At 34.8% G+C, this 23,913-nt stretch overlaps 1 protein-coding gene across 5 annotated transcripts in view; it reads left to right on the top strand.

Annotated features, from left to right (window-relative positions):
• sona (sol narae metalloprotease) overlaps nucleotides 1–23,913 on the top strand; it is a 115,883-nt gene that overhangs the window by 61,861 nt on the left and 30,109 nt on the right. For all 5 annotated transcript variants that reach the window (XM_074131180.1, XM_074131184.1, XM_074131182.1 and 2 more), the window contains exon 3: nucleotides 10,965–11,025. In XM_074131180.1, the coding sequence (XP_073987281.1) occupies nucleotides 10,969–11,025 (57 nt within the window). In that variant the 5' untranslated portion in view covers nucleotides 10,965–10,968. The remainder of the gene's footprint in view (nucleotides 1–10,964; nucleotides 11,026–23,913) is intronic.

Below are 23,913 nucleotides of genomic sequence, written 5' to 3'. Positions count from 1 at the left end.
TACAAATAAAAAAAGTAGGATAAAATTACAGTTATTTCATTATCCTTTAAATAATCAAGGATAATTTTATTTATTTTAAAATTTCATATATTTTAAATAATTTTGTTCATTTTGTATCGCAATGCACACATAGTTTTTGTAACTTACAGAATTAGGCAGTTGGTAGAATTTAAAGTAAAGTAATTGCCTATTTTTTCAGGCGGGGCGACTAGCAAACGTACTTCACTGTATATTTCTTTTATTAACCATTAAATAAAATCCAAGGCCTAAGACTGGGAATCAAACCCAGTATACCACAATACATATAAGCGTCGCAGGTCTCGAAGTGGGTAGAATTTAGTTAGGCTATTTTATGAAGGGGGAAACCCGAGCCTACATCCTCGTGGAGCCTCCTGCGCTCCTAGAGACGATACAAGGGACTTGCTGAGCATGATATACAAAATTATATCAATCAAATTTCTGCAATCATCCAACTAAAAGCTTTACATCTGTCTTTGTCAGATCTTAACAGTCCTCCAAGTGTACCATAGGCAGAATGGTAACGTAATAACTTCCTTAGGTGTGCTAATCAATTTATTATCGACAACGAGTAATTAAACTGCACCTAAATACTAAGGTGACGAATTGCCGCCTTCGAGAGAGAGAGAGAGAGAGATAGAGACAAAGAAACGGTCCTAAACCTGCATTCACACCCAGGTCCGCAAGTGTCCTTTCTCAACAAGTTAAACTTGTTTAAGTAATGGTAACCTTCCCCCTCTATTTTTTTTTTTTTTTTTTTTTAACAAGTCTTTGCTAATTAAGTAATTTATCCAGATATTTAAATAGGTACCAATCTCCATGAGTTCCCTTGGGAAAAGATAATTTTTGAATAAAAAAAATCTTCAAAGTTTCATTGGAACTGTCTATTTCTTTAATTTAGATAAAATTAAAGAAATTGAAAAAAATCTCTCTTAACCGACGATTCTTATCTAATTTGATTATTATTTTTTTTTTTTTTTCTTCAAGGCGCGGCAACATCTAAAGTCACTAGATATGGAAGCAAACAGACTGGAGGAGTCAGTGCGCAAACCACTTTGCTCTATCCCTTCCTCAATATAACTACCTGCTGTTATTAATTTTTAAGTATTATCGGACCGAAACAAAGCTTAATAATTCTTATTGTCAGTCATCATACCAATCCTAAGCGAAAGGAAGAAGTAGGAAAAGTAGGAAAAAGAAACCCTAAGAGTAGCCCTCCAGAGGTTCTTCCTGCAATAACTCCGAGTTCCGTCACTCCCGGATTAACCATACGACTATGCCAACCAAGCTCGAGCTTAGTCAGTCTCACTACAGAGTTACAGAAATCCTTCTGGGTTATTGCAATTTTAATGCTATCCCATTGGTGCGTGATATCGACTACTCGTTTGGATACTATAAATCCCGACTGAATTTGATCCCACTTGCCTTATGCTCTCTGGGTTACCCCATCTGAAAAAGCCTATAAAGTCATCTCCTATAATCTACAACTTATTTGGAGCTCAATGATGGATTGTGGCCTGGAACCCACCCATACAACCACTGATGTGCATCACATTAAACCACAGACTGCATCTATTTCTATGAACTCATTGAAGACGCTTCTCCCAGTCAATTAAAACGATTAACGATTCAGCTCCTCGGTTTTACAAAATTATTTCCCAATGCTTCACATTAAAACGTCCTAACTTCCTGTACCACAAATCGTTACAGGCAAAAAAGAAAAAATTATACAACACTCTGACCACGTTACACACAGATAAATCTAGTTAGAGAAAGCAAAAAAGCCAGAACAGTATAGAAACGCTGGTTCCGGCCACCACAAAACTTGCAAGGACTAGATTTTAATATTCCAAACTAATATGTTTGTCAGGCAGTGTGTCGACAGCCGTCAGACAATGCGCTCTCACATGTTCAAGGTTATAACCTTCACAATCGTACACCGAAATTATATAAACCACACCTGTATTTTCTATGTAGAAAACAAAGAACCAAATTGGAAGAATGGAGACCACAAGTTAACGCTTGGTAATACATATTTAGAAGGAAAAATAAATCTTTATTTTGTATTTTCATTCATAAAAGCTGAAACCCACAAAACCTCATCTGATTCGAAGGTCATTCTTTAGATTTTCCCTATAGTTTTCTTTTTTCCTCCACGCATGGCCAGAGTATAACCAAGAATTCTACTTCTTTAGACAAAAAAAAAAGTCTAACCAATTCATACCTCTATTTTTTTTCTTAATTTGAAGGTTATTTTGGTTTCATAGTTTTTCTACCACTCATATTTCCATGTACCATGAAGAGGCCCTGTGATTGGTCAATACTCCAGGGGGTTTACACGTATGACGAAACGATGGGTAAACCAAAAACGTTTTGCTGGGAAAAATTACCAAACTATTTTCATATTTAAACAATTTGTGGGAAAATATTTCGAGTTTCCAAAGAGGATGAAAGTATGAAAATGATTTTGTCTAACGTTCCAAGGATATTTGGCAGCCACATGTTTTATTAATCCAAGGTTATGGTAAAAAAAAGAAATGAAAATTATATAGCTTTTCCGTTTTTTTTTTCTTTCTTAAAAAATGATGGCTGACTTGATGAAGTTTCGTGTATACAATGAAATGAGATGCAGTCCTAGAGTTGCTGCCAGGATATAAACGTACCCACCACAAAACTCACTTCTCCATCATTCCCTCTCATTCTCCCGCAACAAACGCACACAACAGCAATAAGCATTTGCTTTTCGTCAACATAGAATAGAACAATTTCCGAAAATGCTGGTTTTTGCCCATATTCGGTTAGGTTTTCTCGAAGTCTGTTTGTTTTGTGTTTTCAGCAAAAAAACTACACTTATAAAAGAGAATATACCCATTACTTTCAAGAAAATTTGGGAACCGAATCTTTTTGTAGAAAAAGGAGAGAAAAAAAATGAAATTCTCAATGCTGGGCGTCTTTTAATGTTACGCTCTTTCGTGCAGTAGGAGTATTTGACGATCAATCCTCATTCAATTGTCTTTCCGGACAATTGTAAGGGAAATCTGGGTTTAGTTGAATGGGTTTAGAAGAAACTCACTTTTTTGCTACTAAATACGCACAATATTTTGTTTATTTTCATCATCAGGATTTCATAAAATGGATTTGTTTAAGAGAGTTAGAATTTAGGTAGAAAAAAAATCTAATTAAGGTATGATAGCATGGCGGTTGGGCGGACAGAATCAAGCCTTCTTCTTGCAGTTGTAAGCAATGTTTGGAAGCTAATTAACGAGGCGAGAAACGAAAATTGTGTACAGACAAGTCGTCTAGCAGGTTCGGCTGTCCAGTATTCAACTAGGTTGGTGGAGGTGAACTTTATTTAATAAAATGCGAAATAGAAAGTAGAAATATTTATAAAAATATTATTAATTAACAAATGAAAACAAAAAATATGGGTTAAACAAGATAAAAATGGCAATAACAGGTGAATGTTTAGAAAACCTAGGAGATTTATATTTCTAGCTGAACAGCTGGTTAAAGAGAACGGAGATAGGTTATGCAGGACATGCAATACACCAGTGTGAAGCAAAAGAGTATAAGCACACATACTGAGATTGACAGCAAGGGGCCAACACCAATCTAACCAACACAAAATCTAATGATATTTTTTAGTAACCATAATCAGATTAACCTTTATAATTTTGCTAGATCAGATGCCCTTGAAAGCAAATTAGATAACCAATCTAGAAGAGTGTGATCACCTTGCCTACTTGGTCCAGATGACTGGCGATCTATCTTAACTGAAGGCAAAAACTCTCTTTTTCAATGCTACTGATCAGCGAACTCTGCAGAACTCTGGTGCAAATAGGAGATGGATACTTAAGTTACAACGTCCATATTTGATGAGAAGGCTCTTTCTTCAGCTATTACACTAGAGGAGCGACAAATGAATTACAATTTTAGCTACACAGTCACCCCCTGCAGCAAATTTAATTTGAAATTAACCGCCAAAGTTTCAGTAACTTAATTTTCCATAAAACAGACGATTTTCTATAAATTTTGTGCACCCCCTGTATGCAGGCCTATAACTTTTTATTAAAACATAGACCAGAAAACTTTTTAAAGGCGGATTTCTTAGACATCGAAAGTTGCGACTTTGCCAGTGACTATTTCTCCAGCAATCAACCAAGGCAGTGCTAAACGGTTTCATTAGAACTTTAGCATGACGTCACATTGTTGGAATGTTTTGTCAGGAAGTACACGATTGTAGAGTGATTCTGGGAGAATTGAGAAGTTATGTATTGACCTATACTGTCGTATTATAGTAAACGTAGGTATATAACATCTCTTTGTACTAATTTCAAGATTCAAGAATATTTAAATAAACAAAGAACGGAAAGAGAAAATCGTCTGCTTTCACATCAGGTTTTTTTATTCAAGAAATTCGTTGGGAAAAACTAAAATAATATTAATGTATGAGCAAATCGAGCAGGAAATCCAAAGGATATAAATCTGCATACATTTATTTATTTAATATGTGTAAGCGGCTAGTTGAAGAGCGAAGAAAAGTAGGTGGTCGAATAAATAGAACAAACTAGTTGGACCATTGCTCATTACCAACCTAAAACAGATTAGTAATGACCAGCAAGTGGGGTTGGTTGAATTTCGTAATAATTACTTAGGTAATTATTGTTTTAACAAGTTTTAGCGTACGCAGTGGTTACCAAGTTTCAAGTGCTGACACAATATTCCAGGAACTTATGTGGTGGCAGCCGCACCTTCCTTGACCATCTTAGAACGTCGTCCGTTCTACGCTTAAAGCGCATTTTCAATTTTCCAATTAACAACTTTGTTCTTTTTAATTTTATTTTTAATTTAAATTAAAAGTGTTAACATCTGAAGCAGAGATGGGCACTAATTAAAAATTACAATTTGATTTTTTTGGTTTTTTAAATTTTAATCAGATTTTAACCCCGTTTTGGCGAGGCCACCTTTCTCAGTAACTCCCAAAGAAAAACTTTTTGATTAATTTTCTTCACACTTGGACTTCACAAACATACGACTCACTAAACCAAGATAGGTCCACACTTACACTCACATTTAACCGTGGTGGTGACTCACTATTCCTACAAAGGAGCATCTCTCAAGATATTTTAAGATTTTACTACCTCTAAGTATTTGATTATTAAATTTCTAACCAAACTTCCAAGAAGATAGAAAATCAGTACACCTGAAATGCAATTTTAAAGAAACGCATTTTTCTGTAATTTACTATGAAATGCCAAGCAGATCCATTTAAAGCTGATCTAATGGCGTACTTAAGCCTTAAATGTTAGTTTGGCTTGTCATTTTTATTCAATTAATAGTTTGGTTCAGAGGCAATGTGTCGCATTCTTTCAACATTATTATTAAATTGATCTTTTATTCTTAATTTTAATGCAATTCTAAGTTACTAGAAAATTCAATTATTTTCTTAAATTAAGGTAAGAAAAAGTCAAGAGAGTGGTCATACGAGATTCTTTTCATGAGAAAGTAAAGAGGAACTGTCGAATATTGGAGAAAACTATTCGAAAACGATCTTAACTTTTGAAAAATTTCTTGAAAATTGAAAATAATTTTTGTTTTTGAATAATTTGTTAGCATTATTTATCAATACCTAAGATTAATATTCTTTCTTTTTTCTTTTTTTGCGTTTATTGTGCTATAATCAGCGCGTTAGCGTTATAAGTAACAGTGATAACCGAGTAACAAATGATAAGTAACGAGTGGAGAAGTTACCCAGTGGTAACACTCCCAAATATTAGATGGTTAGTCGCTCTCTTCACTTGAGAGGAGATCACGAGGCCACTGTCTCTTAAGGCATCTTGTCCGGGTTGTCAGGAAGAGTTCTAAAAGAAAGATTTTGAGCAAGAGTATTTATATGAGATAGCAGGCTGAAGTGGAGTTTCTGTATCGTGTTTTAGCAACTTGGGTGACAAAAGGAATGTTAAGGTCAGTGTGTACGAGGGTCGTTTGAAAAGTCCGTGCAAAAATAAAAACTACTTAATTTTTTGGGGTAAACCTTTTTTATTTTTCAACGTAGTCTCCTTTTAGGCTTATACACTTCGTCCAACGCTGCTCTAGTTTGTTGATCCCTTCCGAATAATAGGATTTGTCCAAGTCTGAAAAATAGCCATTCGTTTCTGCAATCACCTCCTCGTTTGAATAAAATCTTTTCCCCGCCAGCCATTTCTTCATATTGGGGAACAAATAGTAGGCCGAGGGAGCCAAGTCTGGAGAATAGGGGGGATGTGAAACGAGTTGGAACCCTATTTCCATTAATTTTGCGACCACAACTGCTGAGGTGTGAGCTGGTGCGTTGTCGTGATGGAAAAGGACTTTTTTGTGGGCCAATCGTGGGCGTTTTTCTTGCAGTTCGGTTTTCAAACGGTCCAATAACGATGAATAATATGCACCTGTCATAGTTTTACCCTTTTCCAGATAGTCGATGAGGATTATTCTTTGCGAATCCCAAAAGACAGTCGCCATAATCTTTCCGGCCGAAGGAACGGTCTTCGCCTTTTTTGGCCCAGATTCCCCCTTGGTAACCCATTGTTTAGATTGTTCTTTGGTCTCAGGAGTGTAGTGATGTATCCATGTTTCATCCACAGTGACGAAACGACGCTTAAAGTCCTGCGGATTCTTCTGGAACAGCTGCAAACCGTCCTTGCAACACTTCACACGATTTCGTTTTTGGTCAAGCGTGAGCAATCGCGGCACCCATCTTGCGGATAGCTTTGTCATGTCCAAATGTTGATGCAAAATATTATGTACCCGTTCATTCGAGATGCCCACAGCACTAGCAATCTCATGCACCTTCACTCTTCTGTCATCCATCACCATATCATGGATTTTATCAATGATTTCTTTAGTAGTAACCTCAACAGGGCGTCCAGAACGTTCAGCGTCACTTGTGCCCATATGGCCACTCCGAAAATTTTGAAACCACTTATAATCTGTTCTAATCGAAGGTGCAGACTCACCATAATGTTTATCAAGCTTCTCTTTAGTCTCCTGAGGCGTTTTGCCTTTCATAAAGTAGTGTATAATCAACACACGAAATTCTTTTTCGTCCATTTTTTGAAAGTCACTCGACTTCCTCGATTCAAACGAATGCCAAACACAAAGAAATAGACCGATCTGGCTGAAACTTGGTGTGTGTGTTCTTCCAAGAGATGCTACTAACTAAACATAACCTCGATACGCGCCAGTGGTGCTATCTCTCTGACTTTGCACGGACTTTTCAAACGACCCTCGTATAGTCAAGTTGGAGACATAAAATGGAGCGTTTACGATAGTTCAAAGTATTTTAGATTGTAGCGATTGAATCCTTTGGAGATTGGAGCGTTGAACCCCACAGCTCTATTCCATTCGTCCAGATAGGTTTCAAAATAGAAGTATAAATCAGTCTTTTGTTGTCCAGAGAGAGTTTAGATCTATCGTCTAAGAGTCTTTTAAGTAGTCGATAGCGTCTGTTTAGTTCTGTTCTTTTAAGTCTAGTGTGGGGGGTAATATTATTTCTAAAATTACAAAAAAGTTAATAACTAAATCAATTTAATCCAATGACAAGTAAAAAAAAATTCCTAACGAGTAACATTTTCAAGCCGTGTTAAAGCTTAAGGTGCACATTTCCCAACTTGCAATTGGCAAACATGTTTACACTTCGAGATTATTTCCACCATAGTCTAATCGTCCTTAACATTATTTATTAGGAGCCCATGTAGTTCTATGGCGTTTTTAAGGTTACCATAACGTCAGCACTTCTTGAAAGCCCATAAAATCGATTCTATTGGGGGGAGGTGGAGATAAAAAAATTGATTTGAATCAAATATGGCTGCCAAATATATTTACAAGATTTAAACATTCACAAAGACTTTTGAAGGTCCTTTTTTTTAGGAAAATAGCGAAAAAATTGAAGAAACTTACTCCTGTTTTTTATCTAACCAAAACTTGTAAACTGATTTAAAAAAAAATAATGTCAAATAATAAAGAAAACCTTGTGACAGCTAAAAGACTTTTCTGCAATTTTTCTTTGGGGAGGAATTTTCCACGCTAATCATTTTCGTGTAAAAAAAATCTGGCGCATGACACTTTCTGCGGGATCATTTCTGATGGAGCTATTTCCAAAATCTGACGCCATTACAATAATGCTGATATGTAGATGTCACGTAAAGGACATTAAAACGCACCAATAGACACACACCAACTATCCAACAAAAAGAAGAAATCCAACTATTAAATCAAAGTGTAAGATCATCTACGTAAACATCTCTAAATTTAGTGGAAAAGCGACGTTAAAAGAGAAATTATTGAAATTGTTTTCAAGTAAAAGTGCACAACAAAACAAAAAACGCTATAAAGCTCTGATTTACTAATTATGACCAAAACTTTTCTGAAGGCCCAAAAAAGGTCCAAAGGGAAACATCAAAATGGCCACTTCTTTCGAGGCAAGTCTATCCCCCTGTACCAAAATTGTCCTTAATAGAAATTTGCTGAAAAAGATGAGTGCTATCAGTAAATGTAAATTTTAAAGAAATCATAGAATTCATTTTTTACATTTTTAGAAAATTTCTAAAAAGTGAAAATCCTTTCGGTAAAGTGCCATTTCCGGTAAGGGGATTTTGGCCGCTAACTACTAGGTCACGTGGGGCTTTTCGCATGAAACGTCAACTTTTCTAAAATCCAATTTTCTGGACTCAGAGAACCTTAAAATACAAAATTTCCGCTGAATCTCCGGTATGAAAATATTTAAGCTTTTTTTTCTTTTTTTTTTTAATTTATTTTGTAATTTACAATCTGCATGCAGTTGTATACAATCAGTAAATATGGAGAGAGCGATGAACTGGTGCAGGAGGAGAGAAACTACCCAGCGGTAGCACTCTCTATAGGAGAGAGGAGAGTGTGAGGAGGAGAGAGGAGAGATAGGAGAATAATGGCGTTTAGGCCTTCAGACAGTAAGGAAGTCGCGGGGCCACTGGCGATTCAGTCGTCGAGGAGTATTGTTAGGGATGTCAGAGGAGGCGAGAGACTGTACAAGAGGATTTGAGCAAGTAGAGAGAGCAGTATGGAATTTTTGGTATTCAGTCTTGGCGTGTTGGTCTATAAAGGGAATGTTGATGTCGGTGTGAAGGGTGAGGTTAGTCACGTAGAAAGGAGCGTCAGCTATCTGTCGGAGGAGTTTTGACTGAAACGCCTTTACAGTCCGTATGTTTGTAGGTTTGGCTGAACCCCACAGCTCTAGTCCGTAAGTCCACATAGGTTAGAGAATATTGTTGTATATTAAGCGTTTGAGTTCAATGGGTAATTTGGAGCTCCGTCCAAGTAGTCTGCAAAGCAGTTTCACACGTTTTGTCTTTGCTTGTCTTTGTATGTCTATTGTGTGGGTAGATTTAAGCTAAATTGTAAAACTAACAAAAAATAATTAGTTATATACGAGTAGCAATAAATATAAGTATACGAATTTCAACATCAACCTCTAATATTAATTTAAAATATTAATTAATGTTAATTATTCAATAAAGATACTAACAAATTGACCTTGATCATTAAAATCTATAAAGATAAAGTCGAAAGTTGAAAACAAAAATACTCGTACTTAGCCATTTTTGTTTCTGGAATCTATGACTTAATTTATACAATATACATTTTATTATTACATGATGTAAATTAATTAGCAATAACAATAATAATGCACTGTCTACGAACAAGGATAACGGCATAATAAACAGCGCCCAATGAATCTAGGAGAAAGTGGTGACGATGATCGCCTCTAATGTTTATATGTACGATATAATTAGCATCTGGGATATGTATATAAGATTTCCCACAAGTGTATCTAACAGCGGGAACTAAACTAAATAAATAAAAAAAGCACTACATACTACAAAAGTGAAATTGAACGTAATGTGAGAATTAAGTTGGGGATGCTTCTTGGGAGATTGTTTTATTTTTAATTTTCAAAGAATTAAAATCAAAATGCATAATTTTTATTTTTTTGAATTGCTAGTTTTGAGTTAGAAGTTTCATATAAAAAGAAAATAATACTGAATTAATTAAGTTTCAAAGTAGGAAATCGTCTTAGGATTTCTGCAAAGTCAGGGCATGATTCCTGCTAATCATATGTATCGAGATGATCCTTCCAACGTACTATTAGAGGAAACCATAAATTGCCCATCCTCTGCCCACCCTTAGAAACATATATTTTAAGATTCAAACGCCCTACGAGTATGTAGGTGGTAGAGAATACAAAGAATACCTTTAAGATTGTAAGAGAAAAGTTACGGTTGTAAGGAGTGTTACAGACAGGAAAGTCTGCAACAAAAAAGACACTTCAAAGTGAACGATTCAGTCAACAAGTTTGGGAGAAAGACTGGGTAAAAGAGGAAGTGTGGGTAAAGCGGAAGTCTGATGAAAATCAGTAACCAGTAAAGCATGTGTTCTAAATATCGAAAAATAGATATTGTTGGTGATTAATTTTCTAAGCCAGCTGATGGTAGCCGATGCTTACTAAATCAAAATTAAAAAAGTGGTGCTTTTTTTTTGTTACGTTCATTAACAATCGCAGATGAACTAAAAGTTACTAATTATAGAATGTAGAACGGAATATTATTAATTGTGAAATATAATCTCCATTGATAGGACTTCACTTCTTACTTAATTTATACATGAGTACTCACAGCATTCCCGTTGAAACAAGCACAACTCAGGGACACTGGCCACACGTTTTCTATTCTTCCCCATCTAATTTTCACCGTCATTTAACTTTCTGTTCGCATTATTATTTGTATTATTATTATTTTTTTTTTCTTTTTTACTTAACTGTACTTCCTAAATGGAGATATTCTATCATTACCATACGATATTTGAATTTTAGTTTTTTTTTAAATTATTAATCATTTTTAATTATTAAAAAACCATTTTGTCTTGTGTTACAGTAAAATGTGGCGTTACCTACTGTTAATATGCTGCCAAAATGTCTTTACCGCACATATTAAGGTTAGTCTCTTTGCCAATATATTACTTATTTAATTTTACTTGTAAAATTAGCCGAAACGAACTATTCAATAGTGCTAATTAAGTTAGGAATTTTCAAGAAACTTTGAAATGGCTTAAAAAAAAAAAAAAAAATACAGTTGGTAGATTAGGATATTATTCTAAAGGTTTATAGAGAAGCTGAGTTGGTACACAGGGCACTTCTCATTTCTCTACACTGTGAACTACGAATTCTTCAATATTAGACACGTGAAGCCTCACCAAAATTTTAGATCTATAAGTACAGGGTTCGTAAATCTACTGCAAAAAAGTAGCCAGGTGGATCTGAAGTAGACATTTCTGCCAATAAATCCGATACTAATTGCCCGAACTAATGAAACCTCGCTGAACCCAGAGATTTGACTGAAAACTAGTGTATCATACCTGGTAATATTACACTAAAGAGTGTGATATCTGACAGTTTTCGCGGCGGGTAAAGTGATGGAGATGACTCTCTAACATCATCACCGTTTGAGATTGGGTAGACTATGAAAATATATTTCGGTAACAATTTTGAAACAAGCATTTCTAAATATCTTTGTCTCTATCCCAAAATACCTCCTCTCATAGTTTAGATTAAGATTATTAAAACTGCGCACCGTTTAAGTATTAAAAAAATATTATAATTAATACGTAGGTTATATGATGAAATCAAGTAATCCATGGATATTACAGCTGTTGCTGTTATAATACGCACACCCAACTGTTAACAATATAATCACTGCTGTAGTGTTTAGATCTGTGTGCTGACCTATATTATATGCAAGAATAAATTTATGTACGTAATAAATTTTTTATGTATTCATTTCTTTCTTCTTTTTTTCCAGCTTAATACATGACTGACTTTATTTACATTTTTTATTATTATATAACATAATCTTATAAGATGTAAGAACGCAATAAGGCCTGAATCGTATTTGTACAAATTTACAAATTAATTTAAAATTAAAAAAGTATGATGTAGGAAAAAGGAAGAGATACAAAAAATAATAAATAAGTAAATTAGCTCAAAACAATTTCTGACAATTGAAGAAAATGAGTGTTCGGCTCGTTTCTGACTATTCTACACTCAGAAGAAAAGCATTCCGTAATAATCATCCACAATAAAACTATTTTTTTACTATTCTGAAATAATTTCTAAAATTTAATAGTAAATTATGTGCTTCCCGGCCATGATACCTCCTAATTTGATAGTTCGGTATGAAGTTCCGCCTGAAAAAAGTAGGGGATTACTTTAGTCATTGTACCAAAAGCACCGCTGTAGACGAACGGTTAGAGGCTCAGATTAAAAACTTAAGATTTACTGGGTACCGGATTCCACCCCAATTAGGTCTTGGGTTTTATTTAACATTTTCAATGCCCAAGGCGCCTAATCGGTAATTGAACATAATGTCTGCCTCGATAAATAGACAATAGCTTGACTTACTTCTTGCAAATACGAGGGTCGTTTGAAAAGTCCGTGCAAAGTCAGAGAGATAGCACTACTGGCGCGTATCGAGGTTATGTTTAGTTAGTAGCATCTCTTGGAAGAACACACACCAAGTTTCAGCCAGATCGGTCTATTTCTTTGTGTTTGGCATTCGTTTGAATCGAGGAAGTCGAGTGATTTTCAAAAAATGGACGAAAAAGAATTTCGTGTGTTGATTAAACACTACTTTATGAAAGGCAAAACGCCTCAGGAGACTAAAGAGAAGCTTGATAAACATTATGGTGACTCTGCACCTTCGATTAGAACAGTTTATAAATGGTTTCAAAATTTTCGGAGTGGCCATATGGGCACAAGTGACGCTGAACGTTCTGGACGCCCTGTTGAGGTTACTACTCCAGAAATCATTGATAAAATCCATGATATGGTGATGGATGACAGAAGAGTGAAGGTGCGTGAGATTGCTAGTGCTGTGGGCATCTCGAATGAACGGGTACATAATATTTTGCATCAACATTTGGACATGACAAAGCTATCCGCAAGATGGGTGCCGCGATTGCTCACGCTTGACCAAAAACGAAATCGTGTGAAGTGTTGCAAGGACGGTTTGCAGCTGTTCCAGAAGAATCCGCAGGACTTTAAGCGTCGTTTCGTCACTGTGGATGAAACATGGATATATCACTACATTCCTGAGACCAAAGAACAATCTAAACAATGGGTTACCAAGGGGGAATCTGCGCCAAAAAAGGCGAAGACCGTTCCTTCGGCCGGAAAGATTATGGCGACTGTCTTTTGGGATTCGCAAGGAATAGTCCTCATCGACTATCTGGAAAAGGGAAAAACTATTACAGGTGCATATTATTCATCGTTATTGGACCGTTTGGAAACCGAGCTGCAAGAAAAACGCCCACGATTGGCCCTCAAAAAAGTCCTTTTCCATCACGACAACGCGCCAGCTCACATCTCAGCAGTTGTGGTCGCAAAATTAATGGAAATAGGGTTCCAACTCGTTTCACATCCCCCCTATTCTCCAGACTTGGCTCCCTCGGACTACTATTTGTTCCCCAATATGAAGAAATGGCTGGCGAGGAAAAGATTTTATTCAAACGAGGAGGTGATTGCAGAAACGAATGGCTATTTTTCAGACTTGGACAAATCCTATTATTCGGAAGAGATCAACAAACTAGAGCTGCGTTGGACGAAGTGTATAAGCCTAAAAGGAGACTATGTTGAAAAATAAAAAAGGTTTACCCCAAAAAATTAAGTAGTTTTTATTTTTGCACGGACTTTTCAAACGACCCTCGTATGTGGATTTACAAAATTTATTCTAATATTTGCCCAGGAACATACGATTAACGTTATTTCTAAAGGAGAACTTTGGGATGATTCCCTCTAATGTGCCATTTTGGTATTATGTACGGATCTATCAGTTATGTACTATTAGGTAGGATCACATTATGTTGCTAAAATTCATAATTCGAAGAAAAATTAGCTCTACGATTTGCCTCAAATCATTTGCCCTTGAATTTTCTAAATAGCAAGCTTAACTGACTGGTGTTGTCAGTAACGAGAGAACACTGTTAGAAGGCCAGTAATGTATGGAAAAAGGCTTAAAATCCAATGATTTCAGATGATGATTCATTTAAAAATTTAAAGAAATAAAACGTTCTGAGCTAGTAATAAGAGAAACGCTGTGTTTGTACCGGATGATTCGCCGTGATGATGATAAAAGTGATGACTTCATAAATCTACTTCCGGTGGAAAATATAAGTCTGCAAAAATTGGCCCAAAGTAAGGACAATTCATCCGAACGAAGTGACTACAATAAATGGTCTAGGCCGTCCGTTGTTGACACTCCCTATAACTACAAGTCTAACCTAGTCAGCTGCAATAAATAACATAAAACTTTTGTTCCCTTTTTAGGTCAGATAACAAAAAAAAAAAAAACTCACGAAATTCTTGAATATCAACATAAGTATTGGGCTGTAACGAGTTTAGTGTGTGTGTGTGTGCGATATGAGATCAAACGTGTTGCTAAAATATACACTTGAATGGCTATTTGGAAATTTAATTCAATGAAATTCTATTTATGTATTATATACAATATATATATATAGTAAATGTCGAGGTTAAATAATTTTTTGGAGTAAATCCACCTCCCCTCACCCACACAAATCCACTGTTCAATAGATAATAAATTCGTCGTCCATCAAACTGTCAATTGCAGTAAATGCAATATAATATAGCTAATTAAATTTCACATTATTACGTCACTATTATACTAAATTTTTTTTTTAAGTTTCATGTCTGAACTTTATTTTACACAGATCTTAGTCCTGCAATCTTGGAAATCTCTTAATTTCCAACCTCACGGCTGCCAACCACCAGTAAATAAAATACTGTTATTTTGGACTGACAAACAAAATTAACTTACACCTTTACTACTGTATTCATAAATTGAAACTATAATTTAAAAAAAAAAAGTAATTCGATATTCAATATCAGTAACACTTCCTGACAGATAATGAAATATTATATATTAAGACTACGTACTTGGTGATATATTATTTCCTTTAAAATAACAACTGTTACTTTGACGTGATATTTTGAAATGAAATGTTGGCAGTAAAATGGGATTTCTAAACATAACAAGGAGAAAGAAGCAGGACTAAATTCCCCCTTATCTCATCCCCTTTGTTAATCCCAAAGTAAAGTAATCGCCTATTTTTTTCAGGCGGGGCTCAACGTCCAACTACCAATTAGGTGTCGTGGACGGGGGTGGGAGCTCATACTTTACTATAAACAATTTCGCCTAACAAATAAAAAGTGGTGATACGCGGGATTCGAACTGGGGATCTCCCACTTACAAAGCCACGCTTTAGACCACTAGACCAACATCCGTCCCTGTTGTTTAATCCCAAAGAAACTAGCTGAAGCTGAATGTAGCAGAGAGAAAACGGGGGAAAACAAATTAATTCTCTAACCGGTGTGAAATACAATTTATTGTATCGTTAACAGAGTGTATATATTCAAATATACAATAGAATAATTTAAGATTGCATAAATCGTTAATAGTTTAGCACTATATTTACATGAAATGTGTGAGAAAACTATGCAGGAAGTAGGGCAGTATAAAGAGCCCAGTAAGTACTAGATCGGTAATAAGGACTAGATAGCAACAAGCTAGTACACTCACAAAATGCTACAGCAAAGAACATTGGGTCACCTACGGAGTAAACTAGTTCAAACCATTCGTCGTCCATGTTGTGGCCACGCCCGCCATATATTGTGAAACTATTTAGTTATACAAAATAAATATTTTGCCCTCCAACATTTTGTAGGCGTATTTATTAGCATTATTTATTATTATTATTGTTTACCACAACTAATAATAATATAAACATAACTAAAATAAATTAATTCCATGTTTTTTAAAAAAAGATTATTTTTTTTAAGGAAGAGAGACTTTAATTTTGATAAAGTTTTTGGTTTTATAACAGCTGCAAATTGACTGCCGGAATTAATAAATTCCCGGGGTCGTCTACACCTATATATTTCACCCTTGTATTAAAACAAGACGGAAGTCTAAGGGTACGTTTACAACGGAGCTGTGAGCATAGATGATAGCGGAGATGATAGCAGTGATGCATCAGCGCTTATAGAATAACCTAGTACATTCTTATGTGAGCGTGCACAACGAAGCTTCGACTATACGCGCTGCTATAAACGAGTAGATGATAGAATTGAATTTTTCATTTTTCTGCTAGCTGAACTCCAGTATCGGAGCTTCAAAATGGTCGTCGAAAAATTATTTAGTGCTGTCTTTACTCATTATTTTTGGTTAGTATTTTATTATTTACTTTTAAACAATATTTTGTTTTTTAAGTCGTGCTTACATTTATTTTCATGTGTATTTATTTGTTTTTTTCTCAATAAAACCATTACTTACCTAAGAGTAATCACTAGTTTTTCTTCTATGGTTATAGGATTTCCATGACAATTTTTCCAAAGTTTTCTTAATTTTGACCTTATTTTTTCTAAAATATAGTCGAATGTGGGTGGACCCATCCTCACATAAAAAACGATCCGGATAATTTCTAAGTTCCTTATATAAATAGTGAAATTCACCCAAAGTACTTCGTTTTTTATTTATGGGATGTACATGAGATTTTCTAAAGCGTTTTTCCTTTAAAATATACCATTTCGTGGCTGCTGAACATAAAAACTCTTCTTCTCTACTCGGACATGTTGCATGTATCACAGCTCCGTTGTGCACACTAATCAGCGATTATATTTTACTCTATCAGTTATCATCTCTGCTATCATCTATACTCACAGCTCCGTTGTAAACGTACCCTTGTTTGACTTCCGTCTTGTTTTACTACAAGGGTGAAATATATAGGGTACGTTTACAACGGAGCTGTGAGTATAGATGATAGCAGAGATGATAACTGATAGAGTAAAATATAATCGCTGATTAGTGTGCACAACATTGTCATGGAAAAAATTGTCATGGAAATCCTATAACCATAGAAGAAAAACTAGTGATTACTCTTAGGTAAGTAATGGTTTTATTGAGAAAAAAACAAATAAATACACATGAAAATAAATGTAAGCCCTAAGGGTACGTTTACAACGGAGCTGTGAGTATAGATGATAGCAGAGATGATAACTGATAGAGTAAAATATAATCGCAACATGTCGAGTAGTGAAGAAGAGTTTTTATGTTCACCAGCAACGAAATGGTATATTTAAAAAAAAAAAGATGTAGAAAATATCATGTACATACCATAAATAAAAAAACGAAGTACTTTGGGCGAATTTCACTATTTATATAAGGAACTTAGAAATTATCCGGATCGTTTTTTTGAATATGTGAGGATGGGTCCACCCACATTCGACTATATTTTAGAAAAAATAAGGTCAAAATTAAGAAAAAGTAGGAAAACTTGTCATGGAAATCCTATAACTATAGAAGAAAAACTAGTGATAACTCTGAGGTAAGGTTATATTGAGGAAAAACAAATAAATACACATAAAAATAAATGTAAGCACGATTTAAAAAACAAAATATTGTTTAAAAGTAAATAATACAATAATAACCAAAAATAATGAGTAAAGACAGCACTAATTAATTTTTCTACCTCCATTTTGAAGCTCCGATACTGGAGTTCAGCTAGCAGAAAAATGAAAAATTCAATTCTATCATCTATGCTCGTTTATACCAGCGAGTATGAGTCACAAGTCGAAGCTTCGTTGTGCACGCTCACATAAGAATGTACTAGGTTATTCTATAAGCGCTGATGCATCACTGCTATCATCTCCGCTATCATCTATACTCACAGCTCCGTTGTGAACGTACCCTAAGGCTGGAAACATAGTGGAGCGGCGAGCAAAGCGGCGAAAACAAACACTCTCTCTTGGTAGCGTTGCTCTATCTTCGCTTTGCTCTCCACTAAGCGCGGTCCCATATGTTAACTTGTGTTTGATTTCGCCGCTTTGCTCTTCGCTATCATCGCCGCTCCACTATGTTTCTAGCCTAATTCGCCTAATCCTTATTTCCTCTCAATTTCCAAAGCATATTCCTTCCAATCCTCAGAACGAGTGAATATTCTAGATCTGCGTATTACTAGATGAAGAGAAATTCTTAGGAGTCAATACCATTTCAATTAAATTAAAAAAAAAATTAATTAAAAAGTTGCTCATTGAAGTATTACTTCCGGTTGAGGAATTCACTTCAAATACTGGAATCAAGTCAACATTGCTAATAAAAAGCCTCAAAAAAACTTATTTTAATTAATTTATTTTTTATTAATACGATTAATTTTTATTAATATTCTTATTCCCTTCATTATTCGCAACCGATTAAATTACGATACTTAATAAAATGTAGAAAAACATTCTAATTAAAAATAATCAATGTTCCGCAAAAGAAGTAAGTGAGAATTGTTGGTATACTCGTATATCGTTCCGGTTGTATTCGATTTTGTCACAGTTTCTTATCTTTCTACAATTTCCTTCCTCCCCCCCCCCCATTTAAATATAGGAATGATCATAATAGTATTATATAAGACAGAATACATATTTCTAAACTAATATATTGTATATTGTAATGAATATTGTAAAATGAAAGTAATTAAAATCAGATATGCTACTTTCAATATTACAAATAAATAATTTAATACAACTATTTATTTATTGAACAGTAAATAGGAATTTGTAATTTAGCGAATAACTCAAATTGGGAAAAAGTATGCTCTAATTAAAGCTAACAATTTCTTTTGACTTCAAGCGATTTACGGCAAGCAGATTACGATTATAATTTCTTCAACTGAAAGTTCAGAAATCTACTGAATTGGAAAGTCTCGACTAATTGTTTCCGATCTGCAAAAATTCGACGAATTATTAAAAATTGTACTCTTTTTTAGATCCATCATATTTTTTGTATATCTTTTACTCACTCGCAGCGATTATAAATAAATAAATATATAAAAAAAGAGATAACAGTGCAGATAAAATATAAAAGATAAGACAGATCATCCGGATGTTGTTACCGGGTTCCTAAATGTGTATTTATTGTACTCAGACCTCTTGTAAGACCTTCAACTCTTCTTTCAAAAGAAAAGAAAAATAAACCTCTCCCCAGTTGCCAATAGCAACATCCCTTCCTCTATTTATTAACAGCAGAAATTCAAAAAGAATGAGTCATAAATTAAAATTAAACACCTAAGGATTCTATTATTATCTGGAGGTTACATCGCCGCCTGCGTCCAAATAAGACTGTGAGGTCAAAAAAGAACCAAAAATTTTAAAACCACGTCCACGATCATCATTTGAACTATGTTAAGAAACTTGAAGAGAAAACTCGTGGTGTGCGTACTGCACACACAGACTTTCATCATCTATTCCGCCGCACACGCCAACAAACTATACTTCCGGTCGAAACATAGCTGTCTTCGCAACGCCTTCAAGGCCGGATTAATCACTACTCCAAGTGTATAATTTCCTATTTCCTATCTAAATAGGTAAATATCTGAACGTCGATCTTTTTTTCTCGCAATGATTTCATCTCCTAGCAATATTCAATCTTTTATTTTTTTTTTTAATTTTCCAATTATTTAAATTACTTGACGTATAATTAATACATTTAAATCACGTCTTTATAGATATTTCCGGAATTCCCCCTTTTTTTTTTGAGCTAGTAGTAAGAGTATATTCATGAGAAAAATAAATATCTGCGTGAATACATACAAAAATCTATAATTATAACAGTTCTCGAGGTTACACTTATGCTAATGATAATAATATCTTTTTTACATTGTTTTATGTAAGGTTGGTGCGTCTTCTGTTCTGTCTATTCAAGCACATATTTATAATTGCGCTTACGGGGGCGTGCGATTTAGTTTAATGTCAAATCTCCTTGGCATTTAGTTGCCTGCGCAATTATAAGTTGTACATTTAAGCGTCTAATGAAAGTTGATATTCAATAAAAAAGTGGTCTGTGAATGTAGAACGGAAGATTTCGTAACTCAGTTAAGACACTAAACTAGGCGAACAAATTAAAGCAAATCACATTACTTGGTGTAGCACCTTATATATGCAACTACGTCTATTTACACTACGCTATAGTACAACCATTTGTAAAATGCATCAGGTTTGCAGAAACGTCTTTTAAAGGTAGATAAATTTTTGAATAATAACAATCTGGTAATGGATACTACGCGATTTCCTCTTTGTGTAATTCTCAAGATTCAATATATTTAATCCTTCTTCGCTGGATAAGGGGAAGCGGACCTAGCAAGTGTACAGTAGCGATCCTTTGGAATCCTGAAGTTGTACACTCATTGGAGCGTGACCTATCCTTTCCTTCCACTCTGGACAGTGGCAAAAAGTCTTGACCGAATCTTCAGCTTCCATTCTGGCCAATAGAATTTGAATTTGAATTTTCTTCCAAAGTTTTTGCGAACGAATCCCCAAGTGGGATCCTGATGTTTCCTTCTAGAATCTCTTTCAATTATTCTTCTCTAGATAATTGTATGATATCTTGGCGGTCCATTTTTGTATGTCCTATTAGCTGATTAGAATATATGTATATATAAAAACAGAAATAATATCCACTAGTGGTGGCAGGTAACAGTAACTTGGGCTAGATGTCTGGATGTGACCTTAAGAGAAATGTTGTTCAAGGTTAATTAACAGGTTTGATGGTTCCTTGTCTGGTTTAGGTGTGGTGCGGGACCCACTCCTGTTACTATGTAATAGCAATTATGTCTGTATTTTGACTGTTAATTTCCTTCTTATTTTTTAAATAAAAACGGTTAATATTGAATCGAAGGAATAATGGTAGAATTTATCAATTAACAGGAAATACCCGTAAAAGACGAAAGCTTTGTGGGAGGTGATTGAGTGGTGGTTGACTTAAAAAAAACAAGTGACCTCGACAAGAGATAATCTAAATGATAAGAATTAGCCAGATCTATTTTTTTTAAAGTAGTACCGCATTCCCTCAGGGTAAGAAATAAATACGTTATCTAAGAAAAGATGATGACGTAACAATCCATTGTTTACTTATCTGCCAATCAAAACATTGTCTGCTGCCTTGTCCAAAAATCTATTGTGCCACAATTTGCACATTGCACATTCCGTAATAAATATCGTAGTGCATTAGTAATAAATAGTGCAAAGACATTAGCACGCCGATTCGATTCCATCAATGTAGCACACGCGTTTCCTTTCTTACAGATAGTTCGTAGTTACGATTAGCTGCATAAATAATGTTAAAAAAATTACCGCCCGATCCAAAAAAAACGTTTTCCTCACACAAGATTCATTCAAATGAAATAATTCGGCATAAATTGTTTTGGTAACAATTTGCTGTTGCAAATTACTAATTGTTTAAGTTATTAAAAGAGAGATAAAACCGACGATGAACTCCCAAATCAATCAGAACTCGTTCCTCAACTGTAGGGTATTCCCTATTCTTGAGGCCTTCCCCTAAAGCCAGAAAGCCGCGGTGTTCATGGTTAGAGAACTTCTCTTCAATAGGACACTCCCTCTTCTTAATTCTGGGTATCATGTTTAGAATATCTATCTAGAGAGCGCTGCACGAAGGTGTGCTTGGACACCTGGAAGTTGTGATCGGCTAGCTATATCGGTTCCCCTCTCTCCCTACAACTTCCATGGAGACTCTGGGGCTTTCAATTTGAAAGAGCCATCATTCAATATTTGGAGAGAGTCTTGAGTTGTATCAGAGAATGGTTATTCCTACCAGGTGAATAATCCTAAATTTCTTAATAGTTTGTCAATAAGTGCAGTAACGGAATCCAGATTTTTGTAGATTCTGCTTTAACTTTTAATCAATGGAAGTTTCATAAACTAGTGTTATCGGCTAGTAATTGTTATCAATTATAATTCCAAACTAAGAAACCACCAAGAGAACTTTAACGCTTTTTGTCTTGAAAAATGAGTAATCGCTTAAGTTAAACTGATATTAGAAGCAGACCAATATTATTTAGAAGATAATTAACGATAAATAATCAACTTTTTTAAAGATTAGTACTGGGCCAACAAAACCAAAACAGGAAAATGCAAAGCAAAATTATTGCTGCATAAATAAATGATAATAAAATGCAAGTTACTAAATTAATAAATATTTAATATGAATATTAAACTCTGACTAATAAAAATAGTAAAAACGCTTCTTCCGTGTTTATTAGATTTGACCTTGGCACAGGACTGGACAGGACAGGTTCTCCACTCGCAGTACTATACTAATCAGGCAATCGCTCGGCCAGTTCTCCATTTACACGCTCATTATAATCATTTAGCTAAACACTTCAAACCCCCCTCCACCAACACCACCAACCATCGTTCGTAATTAACATCCCATATAAAGGAGGGTCCCATTTTGTAATATCGAATTGAATGTTAAAGAGTAAACAGTAATTTTTTTGGTAATACACAATAAAATGCGCTTATGGTCGGTTATTAATCTTAAACATTTTTACGATTGATTAATGACTTGCCGAATTTAAGCACCTTACAATAACAATATATTATCAAAGATTCCATTCTTATGGTGGTGATTTCAAAAGAAATTAAAGAGAAAACCAATTAGAGGCATGTGCGAGGTTAGATATATAATTCAAACTTTATTCATTTTTTACTGCTCAATAAACTATAATCATTTTTTATGGCGTGCTAATACTTTCAGACGTTGGATAGACGAAATATGCAGCAGAGGAGCATTGGAAAAATGCAATTACTCTTGCAGTAAAATTGCACTTTATCCTTCGCAATTAAATTCTTTAATAATTGAATAATCTGAGAACACGTTGATATTTTTAGATTACTTTAAAAGTTGGATCGCTTATTGTTGAGTACTTTTGAAATAAAAAAGATTTGCAGGAAACGTTAGCGGGTACGATGTCTGGTACTAAGGGGTGACAATTGCTCATTGCTTGTTCCTGGCTCCTTTGACATTCTCCTAGAGAGTCTGGGTGGACACTAGGGATTAAAGGGGCGAATTCAGAATTTAGGAGGCTATCTTTAGAACTATCTGGATAGGACGTGAAGTTGATTCCTTCTAATTTGAGGGAACCATTATTAAAACATTTGGAGAGCGTTAGGGAGGTCTTGTGTTACATCAGGGAGTGATCATTCCTAACTAAGGATTTCCCGCTCTTCCTGGGACTTGCTCTGGGTAGTTACCACAGGTTGAAAGGAAATATGACCCACCTTAGAGCCCCTTTTAGCTTTAGAGAACTCTTCTGTAGAACAAACATCTAAGGAAGGCATTAGAAGAAAGTATAAGATGGCACCAGCAAGTGGTTATATCTAACTGCAAGGAACCATCACTCTTACTAGGTACCTGGATGGAGTGTTTCTTCACTCGAGGGTGCAGTTCTGGAGAGGCCTAGCTGGCCCCAATGGGGAGGCAAAAAGACTATGTGGTTACCAGATAATCTCTTAAATATAATAAGAATAAACTCTTTTTGTCATTAATTTTTTTTTGTATTCTTTAAGTAAACTTTTGCTTCCAATGAAAAGCCCTAACAACTAATCTTACTAATTGCCCAATAATTAAACCAATAAGAAAACCATAAACTGATCAAGTTCTTTTACGATTTCTCGTGTCCAGAATCCAATGGATTTCATCTTGGATGGTAATGCAAGCTTTTTTTAAATCAAAATCTTTCTTAAATTCCTATTATTCTTTAATTGAACCCAGGTATACTTTAGTTTTTTATTATTGTCTGATGGGAAGAAGTTTACATTTACCCCTGATGATACACGTACGTAGTAATCAAGTTTTTATGGAGTTGCGTTGTTATGTAGTAACATATAAATCGAATATTGCACCGAGATTTTTATTATTTTTATGGCTCATTTAGAGGCATTCTCTCACGAATAAGCTAAATACAAAA

The sequence above is a fragment of the Rhodnius prolixus genome, unplaced genomic scaffold (assembly GCF_049639745.1).
Source record: "Rhodnius prolixus isolate KJV_2025 unplaced genomic scaffold, Rpr scaffold_4, whole genome shotgun sequence".
NCBI classification, from domain to species: Eukaryota; Metazoa; Arthropoda; class Insecta; order Hemiptera; family Reduviidae; genus Rhodnius; species Rhodnius prolixus.
Note: the sequence above shows the minus strand (reverse complement) of the source record. Positions and strands in the feature narration are given on the sequence as shown.